At 40.4% G+C, this 16462-nt stretch overlaps 1 protein-coding gene across 6 annotated transcripts in view; it reads left to right on the top strand.

Moving 5' to 3' along the window:
• The window catches only part of HHAT (hedgehog acyltransferase), a 640323-nt gene that overhangs the window by 279914 nt on the left and 343947 nt on the right, over positions 1-16462 (top strand). For all 6 annotated transcript variants that reach the window (XM_075595711.1, XM_075595708.1, XM_075595707.1 and 3 more), the window contains one exon: positions 9373-9408. In XM_075595711.1, the coding sequence (XP_075451826.1) occupies positions 9373-9408 (36 nt within the window). The remainder of the gene's footprint in view (positions 1-9372; positions 9409-16462) is intronic.

The following is a 16462-nucleotide window of genomic DNA, read 5'->3' as shown; positions in this document are numbered from 1 at the left end:
CCTCATTCTCTCCCGTCTTGATTACTGCAACCTCCTGCTGTCCGGCCTTCCTGCCTCTCACCTGTCTCCCCTACAATCTATCCTAAATGCTGCTGCCAGAATCACTCTACTCTTTCCTAGATCTGTCTCAGCATCTCCCCTCATGAAATCCCTCTCCTGGCTTCCGATCAAATCCCACATCTCACACTCCATTCTTCTCCTCACTTTTAAAGCTTTACATTATTCTGCCCCTCCTTACATCTCATCCCTAATTTCTCGTTATGCACCATCCAGACTCTTGCGTTCTTCTCAAGGATGTCTTCTTTCTACCCCTTTTGTATCTAAAGCCCTCTCCCGCCTTAAACCTTTTTCACTGACTGCCCCACACCTCTGGAATGCCCTTCCCCTCAGTACACGACTAGCACCCTCTCTATCCACCTTTAAGACCCACCTTAAGACACACTTGCTTAAAGAAGCATATGAATAGCACTGTGGATATTCTGAACACATGATACATAATCTTGGCCCCCTGCAGACGCACTTACCAGAACTCCCTCCTACTGTCTCTGTACGTTCTCCCTACCTACCAAATAGACTGTAAGCTCCTCGGGGCAGGGACTCCTCTTCCTTAATGTTACTTTTATGTCTAAAGCACTTATTTCCATGATCTGTTATTTATATTATCTGTTATTTATTTGATTACCACATGTATTACTACTGTGAAGCGCTATGTACATTAATGGCGCTATATAAATAAAGACATACAATACATACAACAAAGTATCACACAAAGATATGTTGCTGTGTTCCAAACAGCAGACTTGTCTATTAGAGCACTGAGATAGAAAAGAGTCCCCTTTGTGCGGCACGAAAGCACCCAGTAAATTAAAAATGAATTTTATTGGTTTTATCATTAAAACATAGATGTAAGGGATTAAGACTGAAACAAACAAACGAATAAACATTAAATTAAAAGTCGGAGAGGCTTGACAAGGGTAAAGGAGTAATTGAATAACACTGAGTGAAGGTAAACCAAATATACCTATTACTCATAATGTAGTAATTGTGTTGTGACTCATATGACCTATATAGGGTGTAGTGAACCCAAAACAATGATGTATCTATGCAATAATATCTAGACTGTGCAGTAACTAGACTGACAGTGGAAATGAAGGCAACATATGTAAGCTAATGCCAAAGAGTGATATCACAGTGTGTTGAACTGTCTAGTACGTAAATACTAGGGTGATGTGAAATCCATAGAGACAGTAATGTAAGGTTAAATGCTAAATGAAAATCCTTATAATTATATATATATATGGTGGTGGTGGGTTCTGGGGTTATAGCTTGCTTGGATTGTGTGTTCATTTAGTATACTGACACAACGAATAAGCAAAACACCAGCACTCCTAAATGAACAATTCTGTAGATAATGTGAAAGGTGCAATAGGAAATGGAGTGGAAGGCTACACTAAGAACTGCTAGAACAAGCGTCCCAGATGGGGCGATTAACACCCTGTGTTTTATTTTTTGTACTATTAAATGTGTTTTTAGAATTATCATCATATAACATTATGGATATCTTAGCTCTAACCTTACAATATACTTTTACACTTACACTATGTGATTGAGTGCTATTAAATAGGTTTTTTTTCACTGATCCAATCGCCCCATCTGGGACGTTTGTTCTATCAGTTCTTAGTGTACAAGTAGCCTTCATTTAGTATACCATGTAGATAGAAATGCTGGTAAAGGACTACTAAGTACTTGTATTTTTTGGTGCCAAGGGCCTAAAGAGTCAGCAACTTTACTATGGCTAACATAGATTCCGCGAAGAACCTGGATTCCCAGATATTCTGGAATTTGTTAATGTAACCCCTGTACTGTATATAAGAATCGCCCCACCTGGCTGTATTTGCGATCTCTTATATGTTTAACCCATTGAATCCTCTGTAACCTTTAAGTGAATATGTAGTTAGTCTGTAGTTGGACATGATGACTGGAACCTTCTGCAAACTCTTCTACACAAGGCAGCAAATGGTGAGCTCATATGACCACACTATTATCCCACTTCTGTTAGCCTGCAGAATTAAGCCCCTGTACTCTTTATTTATTGCAGTCTCTCCCAACACTTGTCTGCACACAACTTCCTCTCCCATCCCCCAAATCCCTCTGCAATCACTGAACAGACCCTAGCATTGCAAATGCAGAACGCTTTCAGTGGCAGGTAAAAGGCACACATCTACTGTCTGCTCAATGTGCACACTAACTGGACTTACAGTACTACAGCTTCATGCAAAGTTATCTACCTTTGTGATAATGAACCTGCTACTTACGTCACGTCTGCTATTTACTAAGGCCTCATGGAAATGTTACTCTCTCTATCCACTACAAACTCTTCCATCCTAGCGCACACCCAATCTCATCATACACCTTTGACTACTCAAGCCTTGCATGATCTACTAAATGTTGGTGGAGAACTCTGAAAACCAGCACACCAACAACAACAACTCATTCTAATGGCAAACATCACAAACTTACTGCCTGCAAACAATTACTCACATTTTTATTTATACTGTTACTCTCTTTAGCAGGGGATATTGCACTAAACCCATGCTCTCCCCTTTCTTCTATTTCCCATACCCCTGATAATAAATGTTTTACGTTCCAAAAAGGACTGTTGCCCATATAAATATCCGTAGCCTGTTGCCCAAACTGGATGAACCAAGGGCATGGTGTCTTATGCATAAACCCAAAGCCATCGTTCTCACAGAAACATGGCTATCTCCTAAAATCCTCGATGCAAATATCATCATTCAGAGATACTCAAAGGCTCCGAGGGCTGGACACATGGTGGCGTATTGGAGACAGGCTGGGCTCAGCTACATCAGGTACTCGCAGGTCTGCGCTAAGGCAGTCCGAGCGGCTCTGAAGCTTCAGTTTAAAGCGGACGCCGAAAAGGTTTCTGCAGCCAACATGAAGTAAGAGGAAAAAACAGTAACAGCGGTCACAGCTACTCCAACCAGCCAACGCATTGGAAAAATAAAAAACTTTATTGATGACAAACAGTGAACATCAGCAGCAATTCACTGACGCGTTTCGTCCAATGATCAGAGAGTGATTACCCCTGCAATATAGCAATCCTTATATAGAGGATGACGTGGTTCAATTAATCAGATATTCACAGGGATTGGACCTCCCCCTTCACCTGTTGACCATCAGTCAATTCCAACTTACTACACGTCACCACATGTACACAAGGACCGGTATATGCACAAATCTATACTAACAGTACATGTGTATATTAAGAAAAAAGAGGATAGAAATAAGAGTAAAAACATGGGGGTTAAAAACAAAGGAGGCTGATAATTCACAAAATAAATCACTAAATGCAGTGATGGAATAGATGCAGAAAGATTATACAAAAGAGAAATATCTATAATGCAAAAAATATATAATTATCTAGGAAGCAATGGACCATCTGAAAAAATTTAACCTAATAGACAATATATATTAAGAATAATAAAAAAAATATAAAAAAAGCAAAAATACTTTTTTGATATTAATAATATACCATAATCATAACATATAAAGAACATTATTACTGTAACATTCATACTCTGAACACTCCCCACACACAAGGTCAACCAACCAGGAAGTGTTTGAGTTCCCACTCCTTGCCAACATGAAGTACTTTGATAAAGTGCCTCCTCGGCAGGAAACGTGTCAGAGTATTTTTAATGTGTGTCTTCATTTTTGGCTATCATGCCTAATAAATAGTTTATTTTAACTTTTTTTTACCTCCAGTCTTCATTCCTGTGCTCTACCTTCTATTTTTCTCAAACGTAAAGTTAGCAAAGCCGAAGAAGTCTGAACACTGACCAGCAACTGAATTTTCTGCGTTGTCAAGAACACCGATGTGTGACATGTCTTTCATATACATTGTGCTACAAAAAAAAAAAAAATCTGTTCTGCATCCATGGATTTCTAGAATAACATGCTGATATTCATTTAGAATAACCATCATTACCTACAAATATAACTAAAGGAAAATAGAAGTCCACACTTTGTCCAAAAAGAAAAGAAAAAAGGAAGACACCAGCTCTATAGTTATGTTTTCAAATTGACAATCATAATGGCTAATGTCCATTATCTGGAGATATTACCAGGCTATACTATTTGAAGTAATTTTGAGCCTGCAATTGAGCATAATACAATTCTGCTGCAATGAATGCTACACTGTAAGGAGGTATTAGCTTCTGTGTTATTTCTACTGAATGCCTTTTTTGTAGACTGGATATGAACTAGGAAGAATTGTATGCTTATACCTTTGCATGTATTAAAAAAAACTAGTGGACTTATAGAACAACATGCAGAACTATTATAAATACAATCAACAATGTCATTTAGCATAACTATCATTAACTATAAATACAATTAGGGAAAATAGAAGTGCACACTTTGTTCATAAAACAAAGATACTAGCCCTATAATTATGCTATCAAATTGACAATCACAATGGCCAATGTCCATTATCTGGAGATTTCACCAGTCTACTGTATACTATGTGAAGTGATTTTGAGCCTGTAATTGAACCCATACTCACTAGTATTTCGAGATTAATTAAGTAACTAGTCTGGTTTCAGCCAGCATCTTGGAACCGGATTGCAGTATTCCTTGCTAACTGGCAATTACACACATTATCAAATTATCATTCAGTATTGCTCTGGATCTTCTTCTAGTAATTTTTGAGTGTAAAAAAGTAAAGAAATAATTTTTTTTATATGCCTATGTGGACACAGTATTTTTTCAAAAGTGTCTTTTTTTGTGGCATGTAGTCTCTCATTAGGGAGTAGTTGGGACCAGTCAGTCCACCAATATACCCACTCCTTAAATTGTTATTTCAATATCCTCTTTCAAATATCTACCATGATTAAAGGCTATTTATGCCAACGAATACTGCTACTGGGTCAATTGTAGTGTATATAAGACAACGAATAAGTTAATCATTATTAGGAGGGCACCCATGTAAAGGGATTTTTTTTATGTTGTTACTTCCTTATGTTTCTAGGAAATATAGGTCAAAGTGATGAAGAGGGATGTTACTTTATATTGAAGACTCCTTACAATATATGCTGCTAAATTGCCCCCCCGAGCCCACCCTCTTTTGAAATCCTATTTGGTAAAATTTGCCTCCCCTTCACAAAGCCCATTCTTATTGTTGCTTCTACCGCTCTCCTAAAGCCCCACTACAATCTCTGACTGATATCACTCACTTTCTTGGCTCAATTTCCTCTGACCGGGAAGGATGAGCTTTTAGTTCCTGGGGATTTTTAACTCAATTGTCTTAACCCTAAAAACAACAAAACCCAGACACAACTCAAGTCACTGAACCTAACCCAACTAATTTCCCAACCCACATGGACAAACCTAAAATCTCTCAACCCCTCCTTACTAGACTGGATTCTATCCTCTGGTCCCAACAGAATCAAATCCCCTGGTATCCTACCTGACATTTTCAGTGACCATGCAATAGTTACTTTGTACAGAAAATCAGACCACCCAAGTCAAGCCCTAAAGTCTACTCACTAGAACGTTTAGAAACTTTAACCCACAACAGTTTCTGGCTGACCTAACCAACTGCTCTTGGTACAGAATCGACTTGATATAGGACCTCGATTCTGCGCTTGATTATTTCCAGAGTTCTCAAAAGTCTGTGATACTGTGATGGAGTGGCCCTGTAGGCGAGGTCAGTTAAGAGTCCACACAAAGCATTTTAGGCTGTACCAAAACGTTGAGTGGTTTATTTATCCACAAACATGACCAAGCATTGGGCACACTGTCCCTTTTAAAGCTGCAGTTTAAGCAATATCCAACATGTGGCGATAAAAACACTGATTCAAACTACAGGCTAATCTCTCTTATCCCAATACTATTCAAAGGCATGGAAAAATGTGTCCACTCTCAATTAAGCTATTACTATCCCAAGACAAATTTCTTTAGCCAACTCCGATCTGGCTTTCACCCAAAACACTCTACAGTAACTTCCTTCCTAAAAGTTTGCAATGAGATCCAATGTGGAATAGAACTGGGACAACTTACTGGTGCAACATTCCTAGATTTTACAAAGGCTTTTCAAAATGCAGTATGAAAAGGCAGTGCTTTTGGAATAGGGGAACATGCTTTTATCTGATTTCACTCCTACTGTACATATTAGGTAGATCCCAACATGTGTTTATCTCAGGCTCTAACTCCAACTCCTTGGATATCACCTGCGGTGTCCGACAAGGCTGTGTTCTTGGGCCACTACTATTTTCAGTCTTCATCAATGATCTACCTACAGCTTGTAATGGAGCTTTAATGCACATGTATGCGGATGACACAATCTTATATGCACACAGCCCCAGCCTCTCTGACCTTGAACACGTACTTCAATCTGATTTTTCGAGGCTTGAAATCTCGATTTTCCAAAACAAACTGTTTTTAAACAATGACAAGACTGTAACAATGGTATTTGGGACCAAGGATACATTTCTAAAGCTACCAATGATGGAGCTACAGATCAGAACCAACTCTAATACTATTCTAGCCCCTGTCACTAGTTTTAAATACCTGGGCATATGGTTTGACTCACATTTAACATTTGGGTTGCATATTGATACTCTGACATCCACAACCTATGCCAAACTGTATGTACTTTATAGGAACAAATCCTCCCGAAGCCAGCTGGTCAGAAAGCGAATCGCACAGCAAATGCTAATGCTAATTATAGACTAAGGGGACATAGTATATAATACAACACCCCAAATTCGCCTTAATGATATAGACACTACCTACTGTACAACTCAATATGTCGCTTTGTCCTCCCAATGTAACTACAACACACATCACTTCGAAATGCTCAAAGGACTAGATTGGTCATCACACGAGTCTAGGCGTAAAGTTCATTTTTCCTTTCTTGCCTTCAAATACTTTCTGGGCAAGCTACCCACCTATCTGAACAAGCTCCTCACCCCTACCACATGCAGCTCTCATCACATGAAATCTGATTCCAAAAGATTGTTCATTGTCCCAAGGTTCAACAAATAATCTGGCTGCTCCTCCTTCTCTTACCGTGCCCCTCACAACTGGAGCAATCTACTGGAGACTCTCAAATCTGCCACCAGTCTTAAATTCTTTCAAAACTAAAGCGTTCTCACATTTTAATCTGTTCTGTAACTGTTCCATATGCCTATAACATATTATCTTGAACTGTTCATGCAATGTCTTTATACAGTATGTATATATATGTGTATATATAAGGGAGAGAAAAGAGACGGTGCATGCCCAATAGCGTAAAAAATACATTTAATGAAGGGATTAGGGGGAGGGAGGGAAATAGGCTCACTTACAAGGAGAGGTTAAAAATAGGCAATTGTGAATACAAATATCACCGCCAACTGTATTGATCTGTGGTGATAGTCCTCTCAGGATGTAGACGGCAGTCACCTGGAACCAGAAGGTGCCTCAAACCGCACTCCAGGCTCTGTTTGTTGAGGGAGTCGAATCTCGCGCCCTTCAACTGTCCGGCCTGATTGTGCTCCTGTGTGATGATGTGTCGTCCGATGATCCTGACACGTTTCGACGACACAACGTCATCTGCGCTAAAATATGTATTACTCGTTTTAGGCCCTTTTTCTGCCACAAGGCAAATTGTTCCCTTTCCTCTCCTGGGGGGAAGGCAGGGTTGTAAAACGGGATTATAGTGCTAGCTGAAGTGGTCATATTTGCGCATAGTGGGAGATTCCCAAGTTCGAAGATGGTAGGGAGTAGTGATTAATGCGATGGTCTATCCTTTTTGTTTAACCGTAGTATGAAGTCTAATTTTATTGGACTGGCAGTAGAGTTTTCAATATCAACCCATCTCTAGAGCACCATCTGTTATGTGCCACAAAGTGATTTGAGCCCCAGGTAGTTGAGCCGCTCTATAGTAATGAAGCAGATTTGGGAGACTTAGACCGCCCATCATTTTGGGAATGTGGTGACTGACTCGTGGCATTTTACCTGCCCATTTGAATGCTTGGAGTTTTTGCTGTACGGTCTTAACATCCCTGATAATTCTGATTTGAATTTTTAAGGGTTAATAGATCTAACAAGCCCTCACAGGTTGCACAATACCTGCATTTCAATCCATTAGACATGGTGCAGAGGTTCCTGTCTTCAGTCCGCATACATTCAGAATATAACATAGCAGAAAAGAACTGACACTTACTCCCGGTTGAATTCAATCCTTCATCTTTTATTCATAGCAGTATTGTATCAAAGTTGCATCACTTAGACATATAGTGGCACACTATCATGTTAAAAGTATTTTATGTTGTACTTGACATAGTGGAAAGATGGCCCTGAAACATTGTGTTTCAATGTATCATGTGTAACATGATAGTGTGTCACTATGTCAGAGTGATGCAACTTTTGATACAATACTGCTTTGAATTAAAGATGAAGAATTTAATTCCAATGAAACCGTGACTGGAATTTCTTTCAGCAACAAATTTCAGTCAGAAAATCAGGTAGCATAACATTGGGAGTCACTCGCATCCAGAAGTCATAAATAAGTGTTCCCTTATAATTGTTGACTGTGGGAAATTCGCTAACCTCAGATAAGGGTTATCACTTCACGATACCACATTATGTGGCATTCAAGTCAACGGCAATTGGCAGAAATCGCAGTGCAATAACCCGTATCGGAGGCTAGGGAATCGCTGCAAATGTTTTATTGCAAATCTTCATTGTGCATTATAACTTAGGACAGGGGTGTGTAAAGTGGGGCGTTGGCTTTTTTTTGTGGTGAGGGTGGGGGGCACGGCGCTTGCAGAGGCCCCGCACTCTTCCCCGAGGCATTTAAATTAAATGCTGGGGGATGGTGGAGGCCTCTGCAACTCACCTACCGGGATTCAGAAGAGTTGCTGTGAAGCGTCGCCATGGTAACGCAGAGTCAAATGACGCCGTGTTGTCATGCGGCATTACGTCACACGTTCATCGCAACGGGGTCACATGACGTCATGTGACCACGGGCCATCATTTGACGCCAGCAATCACGGTAAGGGTGGTACGAGAGCGAGGGGGAGCAGGCAGGGGGGCGCTGCTACCAAAGTTTGCACTCCCCTGACTTAGGACAGGCACATCAATGTATTATTTTCTGGTAAAAAAATGTCAAATATTGCTGACATACATGGAAGAATCTGCATCTGGATGCGTAATGTGTGCCGCACTTCAGTCTAAATTTCATATACGCCTTTTATAAAATATTCATAACTGCAAAGAATCTAAGTACAGCTTTGTCTTGTGTCTGTAATCATCACTGTTTTGTTGTACTTCATTGTAATTTTGGCATCTTCTTTAATTTTGTAGGAGTTTTGATGTGGGCCTTCATCGTTTCATTATAAGGTAAGATATCCTTAGAACAGAATGTTAAATAAAATGCTCACCTGCGGCATAATCCCTCCAACGATTATACATTTCTTCTGATCATTTGTTTCGTACTGACATTGTGAATTGTTCAATTAAACCAGGGCTGGATTGATGCGGTGCAAATTCACCTGGCCCAACGCTCTCCACTGGCCCAACGCTCTCCCCTGGCCCAACGCTCTCCCCTGGCCCAACGCTCTCCCCTGGCCCAACGCTCTCCCCTGGCCCAACGCTCTCCCCTGGCCCAACGCTCTCCCCTGGCCCAACTTCTGTAGTCATAGTTTAAATGTTATGGTGGTTAATTTAAACCACCACCACAACATTTAAACTGATTACCGAAGTTGGGCGGGGGGAGAGCGCAGGGCCTCCAGCTACCCCAAATTTCATGTGACAGTGCAACGCGAGGGCGGACCAGAGGCCCCGTGCATCACGTGATGTCATCATGACCCCGCGCGCACACAGTTCACTGAGCCCCTCAATTCTCCCAGCCAGCCCTGCATTAAACTTGGCCAGGATGCAGTCCAGACCATTATTAAAATAGCAGATCTCAGCCTCTCACAGCTGTGCTCTGAGGCCAACCAACTCTTTGTATTTTAGTACTGTATAGTGTATTTTCAGAGGCAATGAATAGTAGTATTCAGATTTTGATAAATATTCATAATGGCTAGGACTTTGAGGGATAAAAGCACGCCTGCCGAAAAGGTCCCAGCGAGTTAAGTGGGGGGTTGGGAAGAAACTGGGTCCTGATTGGTTGAGCATGGAGGGGGGGAGGTAAATGGATCGAGAGACAATGGCTTTTATGCACATGTCCAGGAAGCAGAGAAATGTGTCCTAACCAAACTGGCCTCTTCCTATAACTATATGGCAGCGCTTCCACTCATACCAATGGTGTTTTAACTTATTTAATGCATCCCACACTATTCCCGATAGACCTCCCTATAGAGTAATCTAACTGGTAAAACTGCAAACCACCTCCCAAAACACCTCTCTAAAACAGTCAATAATCAAACTAATTACAACTTTTGTTTGGTTTCTTTGTTGTTTATAATGAGAGAGGCTAATTGAGACTTCGAAACCAACAGAGGCAATCTTTATTTTTACTCCATCATTGTTGAGGGTAAAGAAGCCTTCAAATGACATAGAAGGACTTAGGGTGACAGAGAACAGGATAGAAATTCTCACATTTAAGTCAGCCTTTAAGAGATCCTTGACACTTACAGATGCAGCGGACATTATTCGAACACTTCTCGCGTTGTATACCTCAGAATACCCATGTCATGGTGCGTGATTTCTTCCAACCATACCGCCTTCAGATGCGAATGCAGAAAATGGCATTTGAGTGTTCTGGTTTTTAAACACCTGAAATTGACACAGTAGCACAGTAGCACAGTACTGTACACATTACAATTCATTAATTTCATTGCACACAAAGAAACAGAATCCATGAAATTCAAACAAAGCAACCGCGATAAACACGGGTGCCTGGGGCGATTGGCGGCGTTAATGCCGCGTGGAATACAGCCGAGCACACGAAAACGGCTCCGTGATTTGTTCGAATAACGGTCGCTGCATCTGTATGTTTAGCACTAAAGTCACACTGCATATTTTGCAAGCAGGATATTAGATGAATGTTCCATCTGACTTGATCATTGACCTGATGTAAAGTTGCCCTAGAGACACCTGCTTTCAGTCATTTTAGAAGAGCTTGTTTTAGACACCCACTGCCCTATGAACACCATGCCTGATCCCATATCCTCAATAGGACATATCATTGTATTTTTCTCCCTCAAATCTTCCAAATACAGTACTGCAGCCCTATTAACATATATATTATTACAACTATTCAAGCTAAGGAAAGGGGACATACTGTACTGTACCTCCCAGAAATGAATCTGGTTACGCTAAGGCATGATGGGAGGTACAGCATCACACAGCACTATTTTGCCATTAAGGTAAAACTAAAAGGGTCTGTTTCAAAAGTGTCGGTTAGTACTAATGTACAGTATGAAGATGTTTTGTGTTGATACTTGTCACTAAGCAATTCGGAGTGATGTTCTAGTAGAAGTTAGGGAGGAGTTGACTAATGCAGTAAGTAGTATTATGGATCAGCTCAGGTCTCCCTTTCCTTTGATCGGATTACGTTTGTCAGGTCTCAGGATGCATAACATTTTTCATTTAAAAGATCAACAAATGTGAGAAATGTGATTAGAAACGTGCTAACATTTCACACTTCACAATTCTATTTCATGTATTGCTGCATAATATGATCCTATAGACCTACTTCTTTCAGGAGCAACACGAATTAAAGGTTACAATATAATAGGAGGAAAAGGTCACATAATTGTGTTTTATGTGCAATGTGTGGCATATGTGATCAATATCAACTTAGCTAGCTCATTCTTTTTCTTGTCAACCAAAAGATCTTTGGTTCTCAATGTCTGACCTCACAGCAGTGCAAGTGTAAGACAGAATATAATGGACTTGTCAATGAACTGCACACCACAGGTATCATTGCGCCTACCAAACATAGTACATAAAGAAGTGAGCAAAGAACACATCCACACAATGCACAATCTCTTCCAGTATTGCCCGTTCTGTCTTGCGTTTTGTTTACGATTGATTCTCTCAGTTGTTGTCAGTTACAATTAACTTCATTGTTGTAACCGTTTTTCCTTAGATTTTTTACAAATATGGACTGAGCAACCTTGGTAAGATTTATCCATTGGCAAAGATTTACTGCAGAGACATTCATCTTAGGAAATTGTTCTGTTGATAAAATATTGGTGTTAGAGTTTACTCGGCTCAATATTTGAATTGCCACTAATGACTTATAAAGACTATTGCACTTTAGTGAATAAATCAGTAGGTTTTAAAGCAGAACTACATGCTGCATTGCAGTCTTTTTTTTGTTTTGTTTTTATTACAGGATTGAAGCAGAGGGTTTCCACAGCTGAACTGTGTTACTTTCAGCTCCGGGCACCCTCTGCTTCGAGAGATATTTACCTCCAGAGGGAGTGCCGATATTCCTGCGCAGTTTAAACGTCCTGGTCACGCTGGCCAATAGGAAGCTGCAATGGAAGACGTCACAGCTCCCTATTGACCCGCGTCATTTAAATGCCACTAATTTGTTAGGCACACAGTTCCCTACCTGCAGAGATATCGGCACCCCATAAGGAGGTAAGTATCTTTGGAAGCAGGGGGTCCCCGGACCTAAAATTAACACTGCTCTGGAGACTCCCTACTTCAAACCTGTAATATTATATGTGACGGTGAGGGGGTAACCAGGCTCTTAAAGGTTTGGGAGTGTCAGCTCTTGAGCCCAGTAACATTAAATGCATAACCTATAATTTGCGAGAAATAATTTTTTTTCTCCAGGGATGCCAGCGAGCAGGGATTGCTGGGGCATGAGTTTCAAGGTGGGTTTTGCGGATAAATTGTTGTCAGAATGGGCCTTGGTAGCTGGGGTACGAAGTTGTCTGTTCCCCTAAAAATATTCCCGGGAATCATGCCTGTTTCTCGGATACATGTAGGCACATTGTCTCAGCAATATCTCCCCTTGAAAACGCTTGCGCGACTCACCACTAGGGTTCCCTGCTTCAGCATAGCCCAGAAAGGTAAATGGGGCAAGGGGATGTAAAGTGTCCCTGTAACTATAAGGGGTCCCTAGGTTAAGGGGGACACCCCAGTTAATGCCCAGGTAGCCCAGAACCTGTATTGGGGTTCTTGGGTGCTCCAACCATATATAAGGTTGTGATGGGACTCAGAGTCCAGTCTAAGTCTAATGACAGTGTGTGGGGAATAAAGGCTAGTAGAAATAAAAGTGCAGATTTCTATTCCCCTTACCCAGAGACTTAGGAAAGTATTACATGTGTATATTTTATTAATACTGTAATAGTGCTGGTATGTACTGTTGTGCACTATAATTGAGTTGAGACTTTCGGAACCAATGTTCAGTCAGGCTACCAGGGCTACCAAGTTGGTGCCAGTAAGTCTGCTGGACATCGGAGATGAAAGCCACAAGAGGATGCCTGAGGTGTGCAAGCCATTTGGGTAACAGGTAAAGGCTCAAGTACCCACGTCCTGGGATCAATGGCAGTCGTCCCGGCTGCCATTTGTCCTACCAGACCTGGAGGAGCCTAACCCAGCAGGTGGCATGACATAGCCAGGGACGGAGGTGGCAATCTTGTGCATGTCCCTTGGCAATTTCTGATTTCCTGCTTTCCAGACTGGCTTCGCTCTGATTGGCTGCTAAGAAAGTTTCCACGCTCTGATTGGCTGGAGTATTTTGTGAAAAAACTCCGAAATACTATAAGAAACCCATAGGCAAATCGGTGTTGAGATTTCCAGCGGTAGAAGTGCGGGCGGGCTTTTCAAAAGTGCTCTTGCGCGAATAGCAGAGCACCGGCTTCAGAAAAGTCTGCCAGGAAAATATTCTAAGTCCCACTTCTGGCGGCCAAGTTCTAATAATCGAACGTAGCGGTTGCAGCTGTCATTGCAAGCCGATTTTAGTACCAGGAGTTTGGTGCTAACCCCCAGTCAAAAGGAGTCCAAGTTCTCAGAAGAGAGGGAGCGGTGGCGTGTGGAACTTCCCGCCGATTTGAGAACCAGAGGATTTCGGGGTCAGGGGAAAAACGTTTATTTAGAGTTCCCTGCACCTAGAACAGTCTAATTTTCGACCCCAAACCCCCATTAATTGTGCTTTTCGTCTGTATTTTGTGTTCCACTGTGTGTATGCCTATTTCTGTGAATAAACTACAATGTATTTCATTATCTTGTTTTGCTCAATGAATGATCCTGGTAAAAAGGTGTAAATTGCCTGGTCTCCCGTGACATTATATATAGATTTTTTTTATAGAGATTTTTAAATAAATATCGTCCAATCGCCCCAGGCACACGTGTTTATCGCGGTTGCTTTGTTTGAATTTCATGGATTCGGTTTCTTTGTGTGCAATGAAATCCAATGCAATGAATGAATTGTAGTGTGTACAGTACTGTGCTACTGTGTCAATTTCAGGTGTTTAAAAACCAGAACACTAAAATGCCATTTTCTGCACTCGCCTGCATTCGCGTTTAAAGGCGGTACGGTTGGAAGAAATCACGCGCCATGACGTGGGTATTCCGAGGTATACAACGCGTGAAGTGTTCAAATAACGGCCGCTGCATCTGTATGTAAATAATATTTGTTATAATCGAAAAGTTGATCTTAATCTAATGCATAAGTGTGTTGCTCTCTGTTAATACTTGTCATAATAATATAGATGTAAAAATACATATAAAATATATATTGTATATCTTAATTTGTAAATTTGATCATAGAGAAGCTGTTTAGTATTCTCACAAATGATGCATAATAAATAGTGCTTCAAATGAAAAATTAAGAAAAGAAAAACATGTACAAGTTAAAGCATATTAATGCATCAAAAAATAAAAATAAACATAACAAATATTAATAAAACATTCATATTTTATGTATCTCAAATAGTAGTGGTATGGAGCAATGGCAACCTATTGAATAGTAATCTGTATATCAAACAGAATAGTGGAATAAGGTAGTTGTAAACACATATCAATATTAATCTAAATCCAACTGAACTATGTTGGATCGGTATCATAACGAGTAATAATATGAGGTTGTCCCTGAATTGCATTGTTAAACCTTTAGAAAAAAGGATACAAAGATCCTAAATTATAAATATGTACATATTGATAATATTGGAGCAAATGAATTGAATAAAAGAATAATGAAATAAGGAGGGTCATGGCAGTAGTATCTGATTGGGTATTGGTATCTAAATTAGTATTATCTATAGAGATAAGATCAGCCCTGTCCACTGAAAGTGCGTATTCAAAAGCATCATACAAATCTTTGTTATTGTAACCTCTTTATAAAAAGTGATTCTTTAAATCGCATGACCTAATCTTATAAATATATATAAATTTTAACAGGATGTAGTGCTGCTTTAAATAGCAAGGTTAAAAACTAAGTACTGTATGCTATTGCCTTACGTGCAGTTATTGTAGCTGTCTCAAATTCATCGACACTCCTCAAAACACTAAGCCGATATGCTGAGAAAACAAATGCATTTGTAAGAGGTTTTCTTGTTTAATTATACTTTTACATTGAGAGTATGATTCACTTCATTGAATCCATCTATGTTATGAACCTTCTTTATAGATTTTCTCTGTAGATACTTTGCATATCAGCTAACTACAGCTGCTACATTATCTAGAGGATACTTTAGAATGACATACTTCTACATGCAGAAAAAAAGCCAAAATGACGTTAACCTGTTTGTACTCCCTGAATAAAGAGGAAAACAACACGCTTCTCGAGGGAAGAATTAGCATACAGGGGCTTATGCAGAGAGGTACGGATAAAATTCGCCACAGGATTTGAATATATTGTGATGGTATGCAGGGAACTCCGGTAGCGCGGAGTGTAGGAAATAGCTAATTAGGCGAGTTTCACTTGGCGTGAAACTCGCAATTCTGAGGCGCGCGGTAATAGCCCACAATACAGCCAACTTTTGTTGGCAGGCAAAATTACAACAAAACGCGCCATATTGTAGCTCCGATTGGCGCGTTCATGCGCATCGGAGCTACTGGAATCTAGCGTTATTACGTTGTGGCGAGATCACGATTCTCGCCACACGTCTGCCGAATTTGAATAGCCCCGCCAAATTCTCGCCACTATCTCTTACAAAACACAAAATTTTGGCGCAAACCTGCCTAATTATACCCTACCGTACCTCTCTGCATAAGCCCCACAGTATGATGTCGCTGATACAGTACACTACCTAAAATTACATTTACTTGTCTGCTCTGTTGTGGAAATTACTCTATGACCCCATAGGAGTTTTTAATGTAAATGTAAATATAGAAGATAAAGCAGCATTTTTTGCACTTCCTATTTGTTGCAGACCACCACTCTCTTATGACCCAGAGTACAGAGGATTTTCACCTGTCAGAATTATAAGGACCATAAAACTTTGTCTAAAAGAAAGCTACATTTACTCCCTGTCCAGTACTATGC

Source organism: Ascaphus truei, chromosome 4 (genome assembly GCF_040206685.1).
Source record: "Ascaphus truei isolate aAscTru1 chromosome 4, aAscTru1.hap1, whole genome shotgun sequence".
In the NCBI taxonomy this organism is placed as follows: domain Eukaryota; kingdom Metazoa; phylum Chordata; class Amphibia; order Anura; family Ascaphidae; genus Ascaphus; species Ascaphus truei.
Note: the sequence above shows the minus strand (reverse complement) of the source record. Positions and strands in the feature narration are given on the sequence as shown.